Source organism: Dunckerocampus dactyliophorus, chromosome 18 (genome assembly GCF_027744805.1).
Source record: "Dunckerocampus dactyliophorus isolate RoL2022-P2 chromosome 18, RoL_Ddac_1.1, whole genome shotgun sequence".
Taxonomy (NCBI): Eukaryota; Metazoa; Chordata; class Actinopteri; order Syngnathiformes; family Syngnathidae; genus Dunckerocampus; species Dunckerocampus dactyliophorus.
In genome coordinates, this window is record NC_072836.1 from 19,158,256 (window position 1) to 19,182,331 (window position 24,076).

Below are 24,076 nucleotides of genomic sequence, written 5' to 3' on the forward strand. Positions count from 1 at the left end.
GCACACAGGAGGAGATAAGGTTCATTAAACATCAGCACTTACTCAAAAAGTGACCTGAATGTATTTAATTAGTCAACTGCAAAGAGTAGCAGGCATTTATTAGAGGTAGGAAACTACCTATAATTATACAAATGCATGTTCATAACGTAATCCTGTATATGCAGCGTAATGTTCTTACATGTGCAGGCTCTTTTGGGCCTTGGCTGCCTCATCCTTGGAGCTGTAGCACACCACAGCGTTACCATGTGGCAGGTTGAGGTGGAATGTGATCAGAGGGCCGTGCTGCATACACAGAGTCCTCAGAGTAGAGCCGTCAATCTGGGATCGAACCATCGGACCAGCAGTTAAGTCACACATCAAACAGAATGCTGCAGTGATTCAACATGAACGCATGCAGTTTTTAATTATCGTGCGCGCGTACCTGAGGTGTGAGGTTTTTCAGAACGAGCCATTGAGTTCTCCCTGAGCTGCTGCTGTCGCCCCAACTGGAACCTGACAAACACAAGGCACACACCTCCTGGTCACTGGGACGAAAACCACAGGAGCCTACGTTTTAACACCCCGAACATTTCATTCCATCTTCTCAAGGGACAATTTGCAGTGAATATTACATCTATACTGATTTACAAGCTGTACACTGACTTCTCTAAAGTATATCCAAATTTCGTTTTTGCACTTTGCACTTTGAATTTTGTAGGTTCACTCCAAAAGTAAAGAAATAAATAAATCATGCCGTTTTGTGGTTGAATACGGCCTATTAGTCAAAAATATACATAAGGACATTTTAAGCATTTTTTGACCGAAAGAAGCATAAACATGGCAAAATGAACTAGAATCGAAATATAAAGGCTTTCAAAGACGTCATTAGTAACATTCTACACTGGACACTAGCTATTAGTAATGCTACTCTAAATTTCGGTGAGACACACAAGCACCAGACTTGATAAGATATGACAGTTGATACCAAGCCTCCTATAACAAACAGTAATGCATTTGATCAATTGTACACGCACGCACTCACCAGGTGCGTAGGTGGAGTCACTGGAGCCCCACCCACCGAGCCTCAGGGCGGAGCCATCCCAGCCAGAGGAGGCAGCGCTGGGCTTCTGACTGGTGAGGCCAGGCGGAGGTCTGGAGGGGGCCGCCACAGACAGCGACTTGGGAGACAGGGGGACCTTCCACAGCTCGTGGGCCAGAGAGGAGTTAGACACAGAACCACCACCGGGAGACCACTTTGACTCACTGGGTCTGGCTGCTGGGACACGAGCAACTTTTAACTCATGGAAAAGGAACACTGGAGACATATGCAGAATTGGCATCTCTGAATTACAAAAAACAGAATGCACACCTGAAGTGCTTTGTGCTGTACTGGTGAGGGAACCGCTGTGGCTGGAGGCACGAATGGATGACCAGGCACTGTTAGAAGGCATCGTGGTGTTTAGTGATGAGGATGGCCCTGGGCAACAGAGAGGGGCGTTAGTAGGCACAAGTGGTAATGCAGCATATTTTCCAAACCCATTAGGTTCAAATTGTTTGCCTTTAAAGGCTGCTCTGAATGCATGTTTTGGGTTAGTGTGCATGTGACCTACCATTGTTCCTGTCCCTGAGGTGGTCTGTGTCACGGACGGTGTTGATGGAGAGGTTATTGATGACACTACCAGGAGTCACATAAGGGTCAGTCTCAGGGTCAATGTTGGGGTAAACTTTCCAAGGTTCGCCAGGTCGGAACTCTGCGCATGCAGACACAGCCATGAGCAGATGTCCAGCAAAACATTTGTGGGGGTGTTTGAATATTGACGCATGTGTACCCTGGGGCCAGGTGACGGTGTTTCCATGGGGCGGGGGGGAGTTGGCACGGGACGGCCAGCCATCTCCCACTGAGCCCATTGATTGGCCGGCAGGACTCAAGGGGGATGGGCCAGGGGACAGGAAGTCATAAAAGGAGTCCTCCAGACGCATCCCTGACGAAATAGCACCTGTCGGACAAACAAATGAAGCCCAAGAGGCTCGGTGTTGGTTGAAGTGCCAAATTGCACCCATGTAAAGAAATCCAAATTCAATTCAGTTCAATTGATAGATCAATTTATCATGCCACTGCCAACCTGAGGGTATGCGCCCACAGGATTATCATAATAATAAAATAACAGGTTCATTTTATGCTACAGTCATAAAATTGCATACCAGATTTGCTGTTCTGCTCCAGAGGATCAGCAACCCACAGTTTCTTCAGTCTGGACTGGGGTGGCTCTTTGTAGCCTAAAGCTCCGCCAGCATTAGTACCAACACCCATGTCCAGGGATACATTCAGGTTAGAGTTCAAGCCTGATAAGAATAGAGGAAGCGTTTATTGAAATGCACGACAGTATATTCAAGTAATGAGCTGATCATTTTAAATGTTATGGAAGTTAACATACTTAAAGGGAAGTTGCTGAAGGAGCCAAGAGTGGAAGCATCCTTCTGCATGTCAGGGCTATTGTGGGGCAAGTAGTTCTCCAGGTATGGTTTCAGGGCTGGGGACTGTTTCAGCAAAGAAGGGTCTAGATGACGTGGTGGCTGCATCATCGATGGAGATGAACCAATAGGACGTGTCTGAAAGGTAGGAGGCAAAATGTTACCAAACAAATACTCCGGAAGCGACAGAATATGCGATAATATATTGAAGAGGTGCCATGAGATTAAAATGTGACAAGATTTCCCGTTCAGGGAAAAAAGAAAAAGGGGGGGGGCTCACGATAAATACATTAATCACACAATAAATGAAAATGAACTTGATCATTTTGCCGGCCTCCATATGAGCCCATCGACACGCCAGTATGCTGAATTTGTTCGAATTAATGTTAAACTCTTGTCCCGTCTCGTTGTTGTGGACCCAATCTCACGCATCGTCTCGTCTCGCGAGTTTGGTGTCGTGTGACACCCCTAATATTGAAAAATGACAAACCTGCTCAGGTGGTCGTCCCACAGGCATGACTCTCTGGCTCTGAGCCTTCTGTTGTTGCTGCTGCTGCTGCTGGAGGAGAAGACGCTGTAAAGGGAAAATGTAAATGAAAAACAGGACAAGACAAAACATTAAAAGGCAGTTTCAATGAGTTTGGCACCCTACCTGTAGCTGGTTGAGCTGGGACAGCTGGTTGAGCTGAGACAACTGGTTGAGCTGAGAGAGCTGGTTAAGCACAGCGACCTGCTGAGGGCCTAGCAGAGGGTTGAGGGCTCCATTGCCTCCTGAGTATTTCAACAGGGATGGAGGGACCTGAAAACAAAGGATTTGTTTCCTTGATGTCAATTCTGATCAAATCATGAATGAGGAGGAGAGTTTAGGTCTGTATTTTAGCTTAATTTGGTAAGAAAGGTCATTGGATTTCTATTCATCATCCAGGAACACTAAAAAGAGGTTATGGGGGTACCTGAGGGGGTAGAATGGGAGGAGGCACTTGGTTACGGTAGTTAGGATGAGGGAGCTGAGAGTGCAGTCCACCACGGCCTTGTGCTAAGCTGCTGCCACCCAACATTGGGTTTACATTCTAGGCACACAAAACAACACACATATTGTCATAACCACTAAACAAATTTAAACTAATACATTTAAACTAATACATCACATTATCATCATCATGAAGGAGCAGTACTCTAAACTAATTATTTTGGGTTTGTGTTGCTGTCACAGCCTCTAAATTTTAATCTCCCGTGAATGAAATGATTTAACGCACATTAGAGAACAACAAACATATAGTTTGTGGGAGAATAATATGAATTGCATTTACAAAAATCATGTTACTGTGAGGTGGGAAGATGGCTGGCATACAAAACAACCTCCACACTCACCTGCCGAGAAACACCAGGACTAGAGTGGGCAAGAGACGGCCCAGAGTCGGGACATGGCATAGGCTGAGCGGAATTGGAAGGTGAAATGCTCATGCTTTGACTGGAGCAGTGCTCATCAGAAGCTGAGAGGGTGACAGACAGCTGCGGAAGCAAGGCCAGGCGCACAGCAGACGGACGGCAAGCACAGCGGGGAACACAGAGCCAGCCGCAGACGGACAGAAAGCGGGGGCGAGAGGGAGAAAGTCATTAATTTGGCGAGGAATGAGTCAGAGGAGTGGGGTGGAGCCTTTAAAACAAATATCTTGTTGGACAGGGTGCAAGTGTAAAGCAAGCAGCAATAGGTGGAAGAGCAGCAGAGCAAAGATGCCAAGACAGCAAAAACCGGAACCTTTTTTTTTTTGCTATGAGAGAAAATACTCCACTTAAGTTACATTTCCTTTTTGAACAGCTGCGTGTCAGTTCCTGTGCACAGTCGTCCCTCGTTTATCGCGGTTAATTGATTCCAGACCCGACCGCAATAAGTCAATTTTTGCAAAGTAGGATTCTATGTTAATAAACAAAATGTTTTCATAGCACAAAGAAAACCTGTTTATGTCTTTCTAAATACGGGTTTTTAACAGCCCTGTAGACATGAAATAACACCCCAAATAGTCACTTTTACACTCCTATTATTCTTTGTTTACGTCACATCGCACAGGCTACGGTACCACTGCCGCCGCTAGTATAGCAAGCTAGTGACCTAACTAGTTAGCCTCTACAATTGACTTCTAAACTTAGTGTTTCAAATTGAGTGGGGAAGAAGGACGAAGAAGCCAAAAACTTCCACACGGAATGAAAGGAGAACCTTTTTCTCCCCCACTCGATCTCAGCCATGGCATGTCGTCATGTCTCGTAACATTACTGATGCCTATATTTTTAACTAATAATAGGCCATAGTCAAACACAAAAGAGCGATCGTTTATGAATTATTTTTGGAAAAACTGCGATATAGTGAGGGATCGATATAGCGAGAGACGGCTGCAAAAAATTTGTAGGATTTAGTATAACAAAAATACAATGCTGCACAACTGCAGTGTGTTAGATTAGCCACTGTGGGGCGCAGCAGAACAGAAAGAGTATGTATACCTGATGCAGATTGCTGCAAGCAGGAAACATGTCCAACAACACTCCTCCATATTTAATGGACACTCACTTTGTGTCGGTGATGTAATCCCGCTTGTTACATGTCCCCCGTGACCCTCTCTTTGCAACAATTCCTCTCAAGTGCCGTTTTCCGTGTTACCTTGTCGTAATAAGAGCTGCGATCCATGGTGGACTCTTTGGGGAGCTGGTGTTGAGACCCAAGGTTCTTCCCCATTACTCCATTAAAATCTCCCATGGTGTCCATGCGCTTATCCTGCACCATTCCCACGCCAGTTTTCATGCAATCATCAGAGTCCCGCTACAAAAGGAAGAAAAATGAAAGAGATTGCCTCGCTGTAAACAAAACAAGCAAAGAATGTTTGGATTATATATGAAGATCAACGTGTTCAGTCAATTATTTGCCAATTAAAGCCGCCACTCCTGTGTGCAAGTTCCCATGCTATTTCTGACTGACCCTGAAAAACCGGGTGAGGATTGACTCAGTTTGAATACATTTACAAAAGACAGCATCAATTTTGCCAAACATCAGTGTTTGGCATGAGGAAGCTCTTTAAATACCACATCATTAGGCTGATGATTCATATTTCTGCTTGTACACAACATATGTAATGACAAAGAACACCATGAAAAACACTTACAGAAAAGCTCATGTTGCTGAAGTGATTCATGAAGGGTTTCATCCACGGCTCATCTGCTTTGTTGACTGGTTTATTCATCTGAACCAACAGCAGGAAAAAAATGCATTTGAGGATGAATTCATCACAGCAAATAAAGTGTCAGAGTGACAGCGCTAGAGTGGGATCGACATTTTCAAGAAACAGTCCTCCCTCGTTTATCACGGTTAATTGGTTCCGGACCCGACCGTGATAAATTAATGTCCACAAAGTAGGATTCCTTATTTAAAAATCAAATATTTTTGTAGTTAGGAGCAAAGAAAACCTGATACAACCTTCTCAATAAAATTTTTAACATGAGAGAACTCTAAACATGAAATAACACCCCCATAGTCACCTTTACACTTGCAGTACCCAATGTAGTAGACATGAGAAAATAAGCCATTTAAGACGTAAAAAAGAAAAAAAAGACTGTTTGTGCCTGTTGCTGTAAATGTATTCCAGTGCCATGGGAGTCGAGGGGGGTGCAAACAGAAAGTGACGTCAGCGGCTCAGAGTTAAATTTGATCTTTTAGCTTGGCGTGTGTTATGGCTGCAACAGTAGCCTGTGTTAGGGATTTTTGTGCCTGTTGTGAGATAGTTCAAACCTGCAATAAAAGCCTGTTGTTGCGATGGTCAAGTCTGGTGCTTGTGTCTCACCCAACATTACAGCAACATTACTGACACCTTGTGACCAGTGTAGAACACTATATCATCACAATGCATTATATTTGCATTTTACTTCATTTCGCCATTTTTATGTTTGAAAATGCTTAATTCAGGCAAAAAAAAAAAAAAAAAAAAAAGAAATTGCCTAAATATAGATTTTGTTTAAAACTAATAGGCCGTATTCAAAACAGCATGATTTATAAATATATTTTGGAAAACCTGATAGAGAAGCCATGAAATTTGAAGCGCAAAGTGGCAAGGGATTACTGCATGTCTCAGTTGTGGGGAACAAACCTTGTTGGATCCTCTATGCTTGTAGTTCCAGGTGTTGTGGTCATGTGACCTGTTGTCCTGTGGGTTGTTGGTCCACATGCCAATCTCTACTTCCTCTTCCTGGTCCCAACTGTTACTCATAGACACATCCTCGCCACACCAGGTCTCCATTGGCTTGGAACCAAGACCTACTGAGGAGTGAAGGCAAAAAAACTAGCCACAACATTCAACTCGCTAATTTTTTCACGTATGCACTTTCTAGAGGGGAACAGCCAGAACTATCATCTGGGGCAGACCTACCAGACTTATGGCGCCCTCCCCATCCAGATGCAGGTTCTCTGTTATCCCGGGTGGGTTCCTCCCAGCCAGAGTTACTGTCCACTGGCTTCCCCCAGGCAGATGTTCCATTGTCCACTGTAACAGGCGGCGCAGAAGTGGGTTCCCCCCATGTTGAGGACTCCTTCTGCTGCGGATAAGGCTCGCCCCAACCTGAAGGACAACACAAACAGTTGTCATATTTCATACAACATTCAGACAGTTCAGCAATTCTCATTCAGCCCCTCAAAAGCAACTGAGAATATCCCTGCAGCTAACTCACACATGTGTGAGACTAACGCTTGTCATATGAATGCAAGGATGAGGTCGGAAGGTGTGTGTTACAGTTGAGCGACGAGTCCTGCCGCTCTCTCCCACCACCGGACGTGTTTGGGGAGATGCCAAGGATACCTCCTGGTAAAAATAGGATAGATCATAGGGTGGCCCGAGGCTCCCGTGTCCCATACATAACAAGGCATGCACACAAGCGAACATGCTGGTCTGTGTTTTTATTTATTTGCACAAAAAGTTGAAAACACCGCCCGCAGTTGAGATACCCAGGCAATTTGAGGATGCCTTTCCCATAGAAAAGGACCTTTTATAAAAGCAAATAACTATGTTCTTAATATTTAGAAGAGTGTCATTTCTATTGCTACATGGTTTCACATTTACAAATCTCTCCTCTCGGTATCACGTACGGCGGCGTGATTGCATGAATTAAATGACACGTCTTTATTACATGCACAAGTGAACGTGTGCCATAGCTTTTGACTTTGTGAATTATTAGGTCTATGAGTTCTACTATGAAAAGGTGGCAGATCGCATTGCAGTCATTCTGTGACTCAGCTATGCCGCATGTGGCTTGTTGGTGTAAGACGCTGTAAACATCAAATGAAAGCTGCACTACTTTACCATTTTCTTTTTTCAGCTGCAAACTAGTCACAGCCATAGCACGGACTTGGTTGTAAAACAGTGAAATGCTGAATTTACAAACGGTTACAAACAATGGCCCAATGTGGCGTTTAAGCTATTTTACAAGCTGGGCACAGTAATCAATGTCTTTTCATTTGCCTATGCCCATGTTCCATGCCTTCACAATATATTTCCCCATCATAGTAGCTGCCTCGTTGGCTCACAAACTTCCTCATTATCCACTTTGCTGCTCCAGTTAGCTCACTAGACAGAGTCCCCGTATAACCCTAATAGCCCCTCCCTCTAGTCTCCTTCACTTTCTCCAGCTCTTTCACAGAAACCGTTCCTATTTGCAAATAAGACAGCCTCCTCCACTACTCTTTCCTCTGTGTCTCACAGCCCTAACAAAAGTCTGGCTTTCTATTGCCAGCCCGATTGGCAAGTGAGAGAAAGCAAAGGCAAAAGAGGCTAATAAAAAGGGAAGAAGCGGTGGGGGAGCGGGGGATTCATCTATGCTCTTAGCATTCTTGAGGGATGACTCAACCAGATTGGCAAAAAGCTCCAAAATTGCAGGAAGAACAATAGCCGTGTGTGTGCGTGTTTTAGAGGTCTATGCTTTTGAGTGAAGTGTCTATGCTTTCTGTAGAACTCTTTTCATGTCGTAACAGTCCTTAGGTGAATCCTTGAAGATCACATTTCTCAGGGGGAGACAGACTTTTGTACTATTACAAGACTACAGACAAAGGCTTGCACGAACATGTCCATATTAGCCTCATATACAGTAGCACCCTTTTCCACCCCATTGCAGTATTTCAATATTAGCTCTACATTTAATGGAGGTTATGTTTGTCTAAAAGCTAACCCGGCTTGCACTCACTGAAAGCACTGGCAATGGTGGAACTCCACACTTATGATGAAAGTAATTTAGATGCAAACCAAAATGTTATTCTCAACCAAGCGACATCTGCAAATTGGTCAACACACGTTTGCCAAGCCAATGAAAGTCAAGCACAGCAATTGCATCCTGTTTTGTCCTGGTGTTGTCATATCCATTGTCTTTAAACAAGATTGCAAGCCAACCAATATAGTTTAAAGAAATATGGTTTTTGCATTGCATAAAAAAGTGCTACGTTAAACAGATTTGCAGCAAAATGTAACCCAACTTACCAGAACTGCCACTTTTGTCTTGGCCATGAGGCTGCATGGGCTGAGAAGGATGTGTCGAGCTATGTGATGGGTGAGATTGGTGTTGAGATGATGAACTCATGCCGTCCTGGTCTGACTGGCTAGTTCTGTTCCACATGTTCACAGCTCCCCCATTGTATTTACCTAGGAAGACGTAAAATTGACAGCGGAAAGTGAGCACCGTTCATCGACTGCAGAGTTACTTCTAACCTTTAAAACAGGTGCCCTTACCAGGATCTCCCCAAGCTGCAGTTCCATCATCAATCTCCATCCTTCGACGAATGGACTCTGGAGAAGGCTCCTCCCAGCCAGTTGCTGCTTCATCCTTTTGACCCACTGTGGGGATGGGACCACCCAACCAGCCTGATGATGGAATCAAACTCATTTAGCAGTCATATCATCATTGTTCATTACAGCTCCCAAAACAACACGCAGACAAATGAAAGACCAGGATGATGATGACAGGGCAGCAGTGCGAGTTAGTAAGGTTGCTGGAGAGATGCCAGCCGGCATTCTGAAAACTGTTGACATTCCCTTCAGCATGGCAAGTCCCATGACTCTGCTTTAGTGCATTACATGCAGTATATCCATTTTAGAATGCACAGAGTTTCCAATTATTATCATGATATTTACTGACCTGTAGGCTTGTTGTTGCCCCGTGACATGTTGGAGTCTGGACCTTTCCCCCACTCGTTGGAAGTATGAGAGGGCTTCGAATTGGCGTCTCCCCAGTTCTGGACACCCTGCTGGTTCTTCACTGGCTCCCCCCAACCCTGGCTCTTATTTTGAAGGTTGGATTTGTGGACAGAGTCGCCCCAATTAGAGCCAGGGTTTGGAGTGCTCTGGTCTGGAGTATTTGATCCTCCGCTTCCTCCCCAGGTGTTACTGCTGCTGGTGTTGGTCCGACCTGGCTCGCTCCAGCATCCAGAACCAGAGCGGTCACTGTCGCTATCCCAGCCTACTGAACCGGCCCCTTTGTGGGCATCTCCCCAGTGGTTGTTAGAACCTGCTCTGGCACCATCTCCTCCAGTGCACCAGCCTTCATCTCCATTTCCACTATTGGAGGCCCAGCTCTGCTGTGGTTTGGGCGCATTAGTCCAAGTATTGGATCTGGAAGAGGGGAGAATGAAAACCTTTGTAAATACATAAGATTGTACAATTTAAAATAAGATGTTATTGTTAGAAAACATTCCTTACCTGTCATCTTTGCTGATGTTGTTGCTCCCTTTGTAACTGGATCCATCATCCCAGCCACCTCCACTCGCTGGGCCCTTGTTGTCCCACCCAGAAGTTGATCTCTGATCCCCCCAACCAGTGCTTCCTGTATCTGAGCTTGTGCAACCTGGACCGCTTCCCCATCCTGAACCTCCAGAGGTCTGGGTGGGAGCTGCCTGTGTTGGTACTGCTGTTCCCCAGCCAGAGCTATGCTTTCTTTCATCTGCTCTGGGAGCCAGCGGCTGATTGTTGGTAGGAGGATTGACATCCCAGGCGGTGTTCTGTCGTATGGGTGTTTGTCCCCATCCGGTGTTCGACAGGACCCTTGGATCCACATCGGTTCGACTCGGAACGGATGCGAATGGTGTTGCATTGTTGGCTTTTCTTCGGTTCCCTCCCTTGGACAGACTGCCCTCTCTATCCGAGCTGGACTGGCCTCCAGAGCTCTCACCGCTTCCCTCACTTCCTCCAGAGCGACCCCAGCCTCCTGTTACGCCTGCCAGGCTTGCACTTCCAGGTCCTCCAGCGCCCATGCCCATGGCATCATCCTCCAGGCTTTTCCAGCCGTTGTTAGCAGTGCTTCCTTTATGACTTTCAGCGTCCGAGTGGTTGCCGCCATGGGTTGTTCCCCACTCTGCAGTGGACATCTTGTTAGATGTAGACGAGGAAGAGGAGGAAGAAGATGCACTGCTTCCCCAAGGGCGAGGTACTCCTAAACCAGAGCCCATTGCAGTTTGGTTGACAGTTCCTGGCATCGGTCCTATAGAGCCTGGTATTTGATTTGAACCGACGCCCCCACCCCACTGATTTGGGTTACCAGCTGGCCCCTGATCCCAGCGTGGTGCGCCAGTGTTATGGTGGTTATTATTACTCTTAAAAGCAGCAGTAGAGGACATTTGGGAGTTCCCCGCCTGCCTTAAGGCAGGGGTTTGTGGGTTCACAGTGTCTGAATTTGGGGGACCCTTATCTCCAGAATAGGTAGATGCATCCCAAGGCGTACTGAAGGTTCCAGGGCCCCCTGTCTCTCCTTGGAGACACTGGGGGGCTGATGAAGTGTTTCCATTGGGCAGCAGACCACCACTCCCTCCTCCAATGGAACCCCAGGAACATTCCCCGCTCATCTGGGGTGAGGCGATAGAGTTTGGTGGGCTAGAGGTCATTGTTGCGTTAGTAGTAGTAGTAGTAGTATTCATCGTTATAGTGTTATTTGGTCCATTTGATTCAGTGATAAGGTTGGCAGACTGCAGGCCACCATTTCCACTGTTGCTGCTTCCTAACACATTGCTGCTTGATGTACCATTATTCACCTCTGTGTCTTCCATCATACTGCCGTTGTCTGGAGCTGCCATACCACCCCATCCCAGCAAGGGGCCCTGTTGGGGTGCGAGACCCAGTTTTGAATTCATCCCCTGAGGCTGTGGAGGCCGTTGGGCCTGGGACAACGGGCTTGGGGTTGGATTCTGTGACCAGGCACCGTGGTTGGCATGTGGGTGTATGGTATTTGGAGTCGAGTCTCCATTCATGTAGGTGGTGCTTCCGCTGGAAGTCATTACGGTGTTGCCTGGCTGGGTGCCCCAAACGCTGCTGTTATTAACAAGCTTGTTGTGGTTACCCATGTTATTGCTGTCAATACTGCCGGACCCAGCCACAGACAAGTGCGGGGGTCCAGTAATGTTGCTATTTCCGTTATTTGCACCGCAGATTGTTCCAAGTCCTCCATTAACCTGACGACCATTGCCATTTCCGTCTCCATTCAGTGAAACACCAACGATCATGGCAGAGGAGGGAGTGAATGTCGGAGAAGACGCCGAGGATGACGCATTTGCTGACATCATCCCAGTCGTCACAGCGATCGCGACAAAGTTTTTCTCTGAGCCAGTCGAGGGGCTAGAGTCCGCGTCCATGCATTCTGACGCCAACTCGGGGTCTGATCCTGACCCACAGCCAGAAGAGGAAGAGGAGGAGGAACAAGAGAAGGAAGAAGAGGAAGGGGGCCAGACAGACGAATGAGTCGAGGAGGGGTTGTTGGCTTTGTCTGTGCTTCCGTCCACTAGCACTTTTCCCCAGTTGCTGTTGCCGTCACTACTGCAGGGAGAGCCAGAAGACCAGGGAGAGGGCTCATACTGTGAGTCCAAGCCAGGATGTTCCAGACCTTGAGGCAAACAAAGGAGATATGCACAAGTGTTACAATGTAAGAATTAAAGTAGGAATAAGTATCTCATTCTGTTACACCTTTTGTCCACAACGCAAACATGGGTGTGGTTCAAAGTGCCTATTCACTAATACATGAATAAACCAATAAATACTCCAGCCTTCATCTGTCCAACTGTTCTGAGACCTCTGCCAGGTTTTGGCCTGGACACAGCTGTCACTATTTTGTCACCACAGCAGGAGCAAAACGCATGAACAAGCTGTAAACTACGAATTAAATTAAGCAAAGCCTAAAGCTCTGTGGGAGCAAGAAACACAAGGGGGAAATGAAGATGAGTGTGAAGACGAGGGAGGGGAGAATACGGCAATACTTTTGATTGTGTGATTCCAATCTGAGGTTTCTGTTGTCCGAGACAAGCATTCTTTTGCTGTGAAATGGTTCCTTTTGTGTTATAAGGCTACCCAGTCTGTCTTAAATACACATTTTTAATCTAGAGTCACATATAGTCTTCTGTTACATTTACTATCACTTTATTTTTTTCAAGGAGTACGTCCCACCAACTGGCAGCCATCACATACATCTCACTTTCTCATAGATGACTGCCAAAGGCTCACAGCATCGCTTATTGTGCTCTGTCGCCAAGTCTCTTTTTGTGCCGTTTCAATCCAACTTCCCTTCATTCATCCCTCACAATCTCTCTGATATGCCATGAGAGAAATGAGTCAGTCAAGGTCAAGAGAGACTGACTGCCAAGCAAGAAGGCAGAAACACTAAAAAGGGAGGAAGTACAGAGAAATGGAGAAGACGAAAGCAATGTGTAGTCACCTGTTTGATTAGGGGAATGGCTGACGGAATCCCGAATGGGAGCCATGCCTAGAAAGAGAGAGGAAAGGCTGTCAAACAGTTAGCTAGAACTCCAGCTGAGGACAAAAAAGGGGGTGATGGAGGATGAAAAGAAGAGACAGAATTAAATAAACAAGCGAGCAAGAGTCAGAGAAGCTGAAAGCAGTGTGTTAATGGGTGTTAACAGTGTTAATGGGCAGATCCAGCCAGATGCACAGCCTTAATTACCAGTTGCAGATGTGGACTAAAAAGAATTACTCAACTGTTAACAGCTATCGTCTTAGCTTGGCTGCACAACTAAACTGATAAAAACAATTGTGGTTGTAATTGTCAGGAATCCATTTTACCAAGCCTTTGGGCAGGGCTTACATGTAGAGCTGCAAGAATTAATCAACGAACCAATTAATCAATTATCCTATGAATGAAGAACTACTCTGGTATTCCATCGATTGTAAATATTCTGATTTCGGCCTCACAAATGTGAATACTTTGTAATTTCCTCAGCCATCCATGAAAGCAGACCTGTTTTCTTTGTGTTTTAGTCAAAACACACACACACACACACACACCTTTGACTTTGGAGAACGGTGATGGACATATTTGCACAACGTTGAAGTTGGCTTCCGATTGGCCAGCTTCCTATTCGCACTTAAGGGGAAATTCAAGGTGGAATGGTCGCAGTAGGCACGAAATTTAATGTGGAAGGGAAGTATTGAGCAATGCGAATGTCTGCAGATGGTCTGTTTTTGTAACACTTCTAAAGTGAGAACATTTTTGGTAAGGCATTGCCTTTACCTGACGCTCACTATTGTGTTTGTGAAACTTTTATTTGATTTGTGAGAATGCAATAATGGCATATTTAGACGCTTCAGCACCCACTCCATAGTTGACTTGGTTCGCTTTAAAAACCACAGGGCTCAGACCCGTTAAACCTGGACTGGTATAATCTACAGATGTCGGAGGTTCATAAAAACACAGTTTGTGATTTGTGAAACCTTTATTCTATTTGTGAAAATCCAATAAAGGTACATTTCTCTCAGTTTTCCAGCTCTACAGTAGTCCATATTGGACCTGGTCCACTTTGAAAACCACTAAACCTACACATCTCAAATGTTAGCAATATTATTAAAGTATCAAATCAAAGATGCTGAAAACAGCCCATGATGGCGTGTGTGATTGAGTCGCTTGGAGCCATTGCTATTTCCTCTGGGGGTGCAGCACCGCCCCCACAGCACGGAGAGCATCAACGACCCAGCCCAGACCACACAGGACCCTTCAGTCCCAAACGGCACAGGAGATATTAGCTATTCTGAGGTCTACTTGTTTTTAAAGTAGTCCATGTCCAATATGAAATGTATCCTTATCGGATTTTCACAAATAGAATAAAAGGTTTCACAAATCAAACTGTGTTTTTCTGAACCCCCAAGGTCTGTAGATTAATCCATTCCAGGTTTGACGAGTCTGAGCCCTGTGTTTGGTTTTTAAAGTGGACCAAGTCACATATGGAGTGGGTGCTGAAGCGTCTAAATATGTGCCATTACTGCATTTTCTCAAATCAAATAAAAGTTTTACAAACAATATTGAGCGTGAGGTAAAGACAATGCCTTACCAAAAATGTTTTCACATTACAAGTGTTACAAAAAACAGACCATCTGGACACACTCGCATTGCTCAATACTTCCGTTCCACCTTAAATTTCCTCGTAAGTGCGAATCGGAGGCCAAATTCAGCATTTTTGCCTGTTTTCGGATATGTTGCAGACCAAACCACTAATGTGTTTGGTTCACATCGTTTTGGCCTGTCTTGGGCCTGACTAACTACTCGATTAACTGAACCAAAAAGCTTCAGCTTAATCGACTAAAACTAATTGTTAGTTGCAGCACTACTTGAGAGATTAGTGTGGAGGCTATGATAGCAGCAGTTTTATTAGAACCACACACCATTTCATCATCATAGTAGGAGTAAGGAACATTTATCAAGGACTGTCAAGGACGCTTGGATGGTCAGATTTAGTTTTTGCAAAGCCTACCTGTGAGGGCAGCACGTGGCTGCAGCTCCTGAATGGGCTTGAGGGCCTCCCCGGGCTGAATGGAGAATTGGTTTCCTCTGGTTCCCAGGTTGACGAGGGAGTAGCGGACTTCTTAGCAGGTATGACCTCAAGGGTCTGTGTTGAAGAGGCCGGGTTGATCAGAGTGGGCAGCTGGCTGATCAGGCCCCCTTGGCATTGCTGAGGACTTGCTGAACACTTGATGTGTATATTTGGGAAGGGGAATGCAGTGTGGATTTAGGACTTATTCCAGGACTTTGCTTTCGCCGGTCCTGAGGACAAACAAACAGAAAGGTTATATCAGATATTGGATAATGATAATACAGTACACACCCACTCTCAGGCACTTTGATGGTACGGTTTAGAAAGGCAATTATGTACATCTTTATTGTATATTGCATATATACATATAACAATATACATTCATATCTCTCTCTCTCTCTCTCTGTCTGTCTCTCTGTCTGTCTCTCTGTCTGTCTCTCTGTCTGTCTCTCTGTCTGTCTCTCTGTCTGTCCAGTGCAGGATATGTAAATTTTGGGTCAATACAATATACAGCAAATCCCTTTTTTGTCAATTCATGCTTCAAAACTGTGTCATATGATATCCACTGTATTATGAGGCCCATTGAGCTTAGTCTCCAACCAGTAAATTTGACTTGAAAGCCAATAGAAAAGACAAAGATGCAAATTAAGAATCAATGACGAGTGTGACACAGGCAGCCTTCGGTCAAAGTGGACCAGTGCATTTGACAGCTAGTATGTGTGGACCACTCTTATGACCTTTTCTAAAGAGGTTAGAAAGCGTGTTAGCTCTTCCTGCCTGCTGCAGCAGGACACAGGTCTATTTATAAACTTAAAACCAAAAAAAACAACCATTCGCTTCACTAGTCAACACAATAAGCAAACAAACCCACCCAAATGTGAACAAGTGTTCACACGTAATGCTGTTTGGAGCTTATGTTAGTCATTTTTTATACACTAAAGCCACTCGAGTCATCCAATGCGTACTATGGATTTTCTACAGAAAAATAGCAGCCAGTAAGAGACACTGGCATGTTGACATGGCATACTGACGTCTGCACAATGTTTGGTTACTTTCTGCACCCCAAACCTATCTGGCATAAGGCCAGCATCCACAGCAGGGGTCACCAATGTTTTTTCTTGTGAGAGCTACTTTTAGAAAATGAAAATGGCCACGAGCTACTCATTTTTGTAGAAATGATTTTCATACCTTATTTCAACCTAAAACAAATCAAATATGCTTGTTTTACCAAAACATTCACAAAATGCTGGTATCCACAACTCACATTTTATGTTTCAGAATACATTTCTTTCTAGTGTTCTCACATTATTAACTGAAAACCTGAATGAAAAGCAGGCTTGCGGGCGCCTCATGTGGTCGTGAGGCGCTACCTGGTGCCCGCGGGCACTGTGTTGGTGACCCCTGATCTACAATTTAGCCTCATGAGCGCTGCTTAGCCATACTCCACAATTAATCCGAAGGCAGAACAGAATCATTACTGAAAAAATTCTTATGCAAAGAAAAACAGTCTCCAGCAACTACCCACAGCACTAAAACAACCGCTCCCTTGCAGGGAATCAAGTTGTTTACATCCCAAGGTCTTGACTCAGCTTTACTGCACATCTTCTCTCAAGCTCCAAAAGTCTTGATTCAAAGTGGCTACACGTTAAACTCAGCTTGTAAGTGCATGTAGAAAACAAAACACCTGATGGGAAGCAGCTTTCCTCATGACAGATACGATGTCTTTGATATGCTTGCGTTCAAATTACATAGAGTAGGATTTGTTCTTTCCCCCTCGGCTTTCATCTGAGCACAGCCTTCACATGGGCCCCAAAAGCTGGCAGCAACACGACTGCTGCGATCATCTTACAGGCAGAGAAGGTTAGGAAGGGGGACTGGCACAAACATACACAGACACCGAGTGCAGGGGAGAAAGAAATGTTAACAAAAGAACAAGGACAATTAAAAAGACCAAAGCGTGGGGGGGAGAGAAATGGAATGTAAAAAGGAGTGACAAAGAGCCCATCTTTGAGGCTGATGTGAGTGGAATGCAGCTGCAGCTTCTAACATGTATGAAAAAGCAAAGAGGTCAGCCAGGATAAGTCAGTGGTGTGTGAATCCAGCACAACGCTAGTCTAAATGGCTGGCTCAGTAAATGCTGTTGGACAAGGATACGGTACATCTTACCGAAGCTGAAATAATATACATAGGAACCTCGGTTAGCGTACGCCCTGGTTTGCGTGGTTTTGAGTTAAGAGGGACAATTTCCGGCAAAATTTTGCCCATTTGTATACATTTTGCAGTTAACATAAAATATGGCACAAGTCTTGTCGTGTTAATACACCGAGTGCAACTGTGTTCTTAGTGCGTTTTTTTTTTTTTTTTTAAACCACAAAATGTAATGCATTAGCAATTTGCTAATACTTGGAAATAGGAACAGGAAGTCCGCTCTGTCGTCTATGATGTTATCAGCGGTTGACTCTGTAGTTCTTTGCTAACAGAGTTACGCCCCAAGTCTCAGATGTTAACACAACATTTTTTTACAATTTTACATGCATAAGTCAATGGTACGTGCATACAAAGGACAAATTGAAGGGACACACTAAGGTTTAATGTTACTTTTGCCTTCACTGAAGACGTGACAATGTGGCAGAAAGATCACGGGCACCATCTGTGTATTTTGCCATGAGCTTCTCATGCTTCTCACCTTCTTTATCAAACTGCTGGCATTTGCAACATTCTTTGGCTTCCTTTTGGGCTATTTTGCAGCCATTATCAATAACAAATGCAGAGACTTGAGGTGAGAAACTATTGGATTCAAGAAATAACTCATGGCAAAACACAAAGGTGGTGTCCGTGTTGATCTCACTGCCACATCGTGTCTGTCAATCATGTCTTTAATGAAAGTAAAAGTAGCCTTAAATATTTCTCTTTCATTCATATTTTTTGTGTATTTAGAATTGTTTTCTGCGTATAAAACTAATTGTAAAACTTCAAAAATATGTTTTAGGAAAAATGGATTCGGTCAGCATACGCTTCGGTTAGAGTCAGACCTTCTGGAACGGAAGAATGAATACTTTGTGGCATCATTTGTGATCACAACAAATTGGGTATTGAATGCAAAAATAGTTTCCTGGTAAATGAACTGTTATGGCAACATCTCTGAGCACTCACCTACCAAGTGCACAAACACCTCACTAAGCTTTAGAATGGGGACATCTCTTTCCTGCACCATCTATCTCACTTTCGGGGGTTGAAAGACCGACTGCCAAGTGTTAAAAACGTCACAAGTACATGTGTGTGGTTAGAGGAAGATAACATTTCTAAGGCTGCCTCACTGTGGGAGGGGTTCAGAGGTTTGCAGTAGCTCAGTGGTACTTGATACGCCACTGTTCAGCAACAAATACACATTTCAAATTCATTCATTCATTCATTCATTCATTCATTTAAGATGTTACAGCCAATTTTTTTTGTCTGTCCCGAGTAAACAGACATGGAATGAAGTTGAACTGAAAGTGAGGCCAGGGTCAGAGATAGAGGCTATCACGATTTCTACCTGAACACACACAGTGGTAGTTGTAACAGTAGTAGGCTCATATTCAGGAATCAGTGGAAACTGGAACGGGAATTGAAACGGAAAAACAGTACGTCGTCACAAGGCAAAGTGCACCACCACTGACGCTATGTTACATCCTCCTGCATTCAAAAAACATACAAAGATAGGAACCAATCTATACAAATGAGGGAAGTGTTATTCTTTCATGGTTCTTTTCTATTGAAATTGTGAAGCTTTTTTCCCCTCCAACAATACTGCAGAAATTAGTCATTTAAAACGAAGTGAAATGATGTCAGTTGTCAGTTGAACAAATCCAGTGTTTTAAATGATGGTCTCTACCTTTTGTCCAGTCCTGTATATTATCCACCTTCCTTGTCACACTCTCCGTTTCTCGCTCTCTTCCATCCACAGTCTGTCCCGCTGTGGGTGGATTCCCTGTGGAGGACAACCAAAAGAAAAAAAGGCCTAATTGCAGTGCTCCGCGGCAATGACTCCTGCGAATGCAGTTTGACTTGAGGATATCAGAGAATGTCAAACTGAGTAAATGAATGACTGCAGATTGATAATGAAGTGCCTCTACCTGAGCAGAAGTTAGACAAGACCAAACAAATATTTTTAAATAACCCCAAATGAAAAATGAGATGTCTTTGGACTTGTTTGCAGTCACTGAATGGATTGGTTGCTGGAAAGCCACTGGTGCTACGAGTGCATTTTCACAACTGGCAACAAGAGGTTTCCTCTGGTACCTGTGGTTGCACCATTTGGCCTGCAGGAGAGGCTGCCATCTAATCCATTAATGGGATTTCAACAGCACTAACCCCTAGTGATAAAGACAGATATACAAAGATACTCAGACACCGCAAAGACATGGAATAGTTAATGTGGTAACATTTCGTAGCCGACAAGACACAAGCATGGCAGTCTAAAGCAGGATTGGGGACAGCGGTCTACTGTCTGCAGCTATTCAAACAGAACTGATTTTATCACAATAGCTCGGTCATCAAGTCTGACGGGATCATTCATGTGATCCTACGTGGCTTTTTGTTGATGATTCTGTTTGCAAACATGCAATTAATGCAGACGTTCTACACTGCTGGAACAACAATGACTCCAGAGAAGAGTATAAACAGAAGCCAAGTGCCCCACGGAGGGAGGCCACTGATTTGGAACAGGTCATGTTCACCTCAAATATCCTGTGACCTGTGGACTCTCTCTCTCTCTCCGTTTTGTATGCAAAGCGTGTGGTTGGTGAGGAGCGACTGGCCACTAGTAATGATTATTGGACATTACCAAAACAGTATCGAGTCAGGACTTATGTAAAAGTACAGCGGAACCTTGGTTAGCATGATAAATTTGTTCCAGAAGGCCAGACTTTCAATGAAATGTTGGTGTACATTTTCGGCATTAACTGAAAAATACTAACTGGGGACGCCAACAGACGTGCCACTGTACTATATTTTTTTATTTTTGTGTAATGCTAATTAGGGCCGCAGCTCACAATTATTTTCTTCGTCGATTAATCAAAACATGCTTCAGATTAATCGATGAAGAAAATAATTGGTAGTTGCAGCCCTAATGGAAAGTTACGCCACGATTCCCTCACCCAGTTCTTATCTGATAAAACTACTGTACACTTGAAGTGTTTAGTTTTTTTAGAGGGTCCCCCCCATTTGGCAGCCTACCACGTCCCCTCCTGCTACCCCGAACACAGTTTAGCAAAGCACTGGATCAAGTATGCTGCGTGTGGACTGTCATGGCGAGCCGATGCGCTGCCGCATGCACAAAGGGCTTCTGAGTCTACAAACGTATAAACTTTGCATAGAAACACCAACAAATGTTGCTCAGATTGAAGTTACAGATGTATTAACTACATGAGGCGACATATTTGCAGAAATGGCTTGTTTACAGCAATGTTGTGACTTTGTCGCTTAAGACGACTACGTCATCTGAAATGATCTGCATTTATATCGGGGCCCTACGTTGCCACTCAGTATCATCAAAATGTAAATTCTGCTCCAACTTTTTAGTCACCACCCCCTCCCTGTGGTTCCCACACCTCCCCCCGCTCCTCGCCAGCTTCACTCTTTTCCAACCATCAAGTACTTCAGCAGATGGTTGTAGGTTCAACAACAACAGCAGAGCATGGTGGGGGCCTCCTGGAAAGCCCACGCGCACGCGCGCACGCGCGCACTCGCACGCACACATCACAGACAGCATCTGTTTATGAATGAGCTGACAACTGCCCATCCCCCCGACAGCTACAGCTGACAGAGGAAAGGAGGCACCAAGAGTCGCGAAAAATCAAGAAGGAATAAAAAATAAGGAGATCAGGGGCGCAGGGATAGAAACACAGCAATGAGGTCAACAGAGGTGATATTAACATGAAATATGTCTTATGGCACTACATTCCAATTAATGGAACAAAACTTGTAAATGTTGTATTGAGAGATGATAGTCTGCTATGGCTACATACTATATATGTGTGTGTGTGTGTGTGTGTGTGTGTGGAAAAAGCAGAATGTTGAGATCCCGTAAACGAGTCATTATTCATGAATGTTTGCCAGTCAGTAAAGGTATGTAATGCAACTTATTAGAACGTGTGGGAGGTAAGCGTTTCAGAAAAACCAATTCATCTGCATTCATCCAAAGTGTTGCATCTAAATCAATTCAAAAACCTACAGTGTGTTCACAATGCATCCACTGATAACACGCCCGAGAACAACCCCCCCTAGCCATATCCATGCACAAACCCGCCACCAGACTCATCAACGGGATTTGCATTCCAAAAATATCTTGTAAATATGGTCTTTGTTCTGTTTTAAATGCATGAAAGTATCTGGACAGCTTATTCCACTATTGAGCACACACTGTGCTTTCCATTGTGGGACACAAGTCGGGCTGTGTGATGGCTGTGAGGCGCAGCAGAAAGATGAAAGAACAACATTGTAGTAAAAAAGGTCAGAAGCAAAGTTATGTATATTCAGCGTAATCGATCAAAAACAGCACCCATTAGACCCCAAGAAAGCAAGCTTTTAAATCCATGTGCTACAAAAGCATAAATGTGTAGAAATGCAATCAAACAAGCTTTTCCGTGGCCAGTTAGCCCTGAATGCTTGACTGCAGCTCAGTGACTCGTTTGCTGCGTTTCTTGCGCGTGTGTGTGTGTATATATACACACACACACACACACACACACACACACACACACACACACACCAAGTCCCCAACTAACGAACACAATTGGTTCGAGACGACCGTTCTTAAGTCAAATTGTTCTTAAGTCGGGGAAAAGGTAATATAACCAATGATATAGGTACTACATGTACGTGTATTCATATACAGTATATGTGTATGTATGTAAATATGAGTTTGGAAGCAGTACTAATATTAAACGAGGATAATTAATGAAAAAACAATAAAAATGATATAATAATACGTAATGATGTTATTTAACTTTGAAAAAGAGTGGTCAAGCATACGTCGTGGTGGTGGTGGTGGTGGAGGAGGAGTTATTGAAAAAAGGACAAATGGTCGTCGTCGTTAGACTGTTCTAAAAGAGGTAGTGTTCTGTGGGTGGTGTAGAATTAAGCAGGCCTATTAACTCTTCATAAACTTTAATCACACGCTCTGTCCGGGTTGTATCATAAAACTCTTAGCCTTCCTCTCTCTTCTTCCTCGTCTTCCTGTATCTGTTGGTCCCATTAGCAGTGTCACACTAATATATATCTATCTCAAAAGCATTTCAGCTTGTTTGATATCGATGAAAAAGCGTATCAATATGAACTTTGTGCTTTGACATTTTCCCCCCATATTTGCTGTCTTTTTTCTTAAAATTTCCAGATATTTCAATTTTCTTCTAAAATAATTCTTTGTGAATTTTCCTTATGAGATTATTCCCATTATATTTAGACTTTTCCACCACGTTATTAAAAAAATGTATCTTTATTTTGTTTCTCATAATATGACTTTACAAAATGTATTTTTTTTTAAATCATTCAACTCTATGCTACTAAAATGACATTTGCCCCTCATAATATTACAAGTTTATTTACATACAAAATTGCGACATTTTTTCCCCTTGTACAACTTCTGATAATTTGACTCTCGTAAAATGACAGCTCCCCCCCCCCCCCCATTTCTGCGTTTTGTTTTTTTAAATTTCAACTTTCTTCCTACAAACTTTAATTAGTAATTTTCCAAAAATGACACCTTTGTTGTTTTGGTTTTGATATTACGACTTTCAAAAAAGCACTTCTTCAATATTTCAACTTTATGGTACTAAAAATCACAATATTACGTTATTCTTGTAAAATTCCGACTCATTTGATTACAACTTTGTTGTCTTAATATTTTGACTTTATTCTTGTAAAATTACTGGTTTTGTTCAATTATATTTTTAGAACGTGCCTGGGTCCAACCCCCGCAAAAAAACATCTGCAGGCCTCTCGTCAGAATACGACTCTCTCTTATTAGTTTGACTTTATCCTCAGAAAATTACAGCTGCCCCCCCCCCATGACAGTATTTCTACTTTTTTCTTGGTAATTTCTTCTCATATGATGACTTTATTCTTATTGTATTTTGACTTTATTCTTTTAATAGAACTTTTTCCCCAACCTAATTTTCCAAAAATTGCAACTTTGTTGTTGTTTCTCATAATATTTACAACTTTAGAAAAAAAATCTCTTTAATATTTCACCTTTATGCTATTAAAATGACTACTTTTTCCTCATAATTTTATGTTATTCTCATGAAATTACAAATTTCTCATTTGATTACAAATTTCCCTTAATATGTAGACTTTATTGTAATATTTTTGTATTTTTTAAAAATCTTGTTAAATAATATTTTTAGTATTATACCGCGGGCCAATAAAAATAATACAATTTTAAGAACGCACATCCCTGGACCGCACTTTGGACACCCTGTATTAGCTAGATCTCAAGAAGCCCGTTAGGTAGGACTCAGCCCGAGTTGGTTTATTTTTCACTGTGGTTATATTCTTTGTGTAAGAAGTAAAACCATTCATTCCAACTTAATGATCTTTGTTTTGTTACAATTTAGTGCAACAGGTTTTGATAATGGGTTAACTCAAACATGTACAGAAGATCACATAAGCAACAATGTTTTGACTAGTCGACTAATCAAAAAAATAAATGGCTAGTTGCAGCTCTAATATTGACACTTAGTGAATTTGCTTTCATAGCTGCAGCTGGCAAGCTGTGACCTAATCTGCATACACAGGAAGAAACTTGAGGCAACGTGTCAAGAG

The 24,076-nt window shown here is 43.5% G+C and overlaps 1 protein-coding gene across 10 annotated transcripts in view; it reads right to left on the minus strand.

The window, feature by feature from the left end:
- LOC129171582 (trinucleotide repeat-containing gene 6A protein-like) overlaps nt 1-24,076 on the minus strand; it is a 37,092-nt gene that overhangs the window by 6,159 nt on the left and 6,857 nt on the right. For 2 of the 10 annotated variants that reach the window (XM_054760380.1, XM_054760382.1), the window contains exons 3-25: nt 19,146-19,241; nt 15,212-15,501; nt 13,165-13,212; nt 10,170-12,339; nt 9,610-10,082; nt 9,204-9,335; nt 8,955-9,116; nt 6,861-7,049; nt 6,582-6,751; nt 5,604-5,681; nt 5,105-5,263; nt 3,823-3,963; nt 3,405-3,521; nt 3,104-3,250; nt 2,942-3,025; nt 2,415-2,589; nt 2,182-2,322; nt 1,809-1,976; nt 1,590-1,730; nt 1,349-1,456; nt 1,022-1,255; nt 422-492; nt 179-318 (exon numbers count right to left, since the gene is read on the minus strand). In XM_054760380.1, the coding sequence (XP_054616355.1) occupies nt 179-318; nt 422-492; nt 1,022-1,255; nt 1,349-1,456; nt 1,590-1,730; nt 1,809-1,976; nt 2,182-2,322; nt 2,415-2,589; nt 2,942-3,025; nt 3,104-3,250; nt 3,405-3,521; nt 3,823-3,963; nt 5,105-5,263; nt 5,604-5,681; nt 6,582-6,751; nt 6,861-7,049; nt 8,955-9,116; nt 9,204-9,335; nt 9,610-10,082; nt 10,170-12,339; nt 13,165-13,210 (5,246 nt within the window). In that variant the 5' untranslated portion in view covers nt 13,211-13,212; nt 15,212-15,501; nt 19,146-19,241. The remainder of the gene's footprint in view (nt 1-178; nt 319-421; nt 493-1,021; nt 1,256-1,348; nt 1,457-1,589; nt 1,731-1,808; nt 1,977-2,181; nt 2,323-2,414; nt 2,590-2,941; nt 3,026-3,103; nt 3,251-3,404; nt 3,522-3,822; nt 3,964-5,104; nt 5,264-5,603; nt 5,682-6,581; nt 6,752-6,860; nt 7,050-8,954; nt 9,117-9,203; nt 9,336-9,609; nt 10,083-10,169; nt 12,340-13,164; nt 13,213-15,211; nt 15,502-19,145; nt 19,242-24,076) is intronic. The other 8 variants (XM_054760381.1, XM_054760383.1, XM_054760387.1 and 5 more) reach the window with 7 other exon arrangements.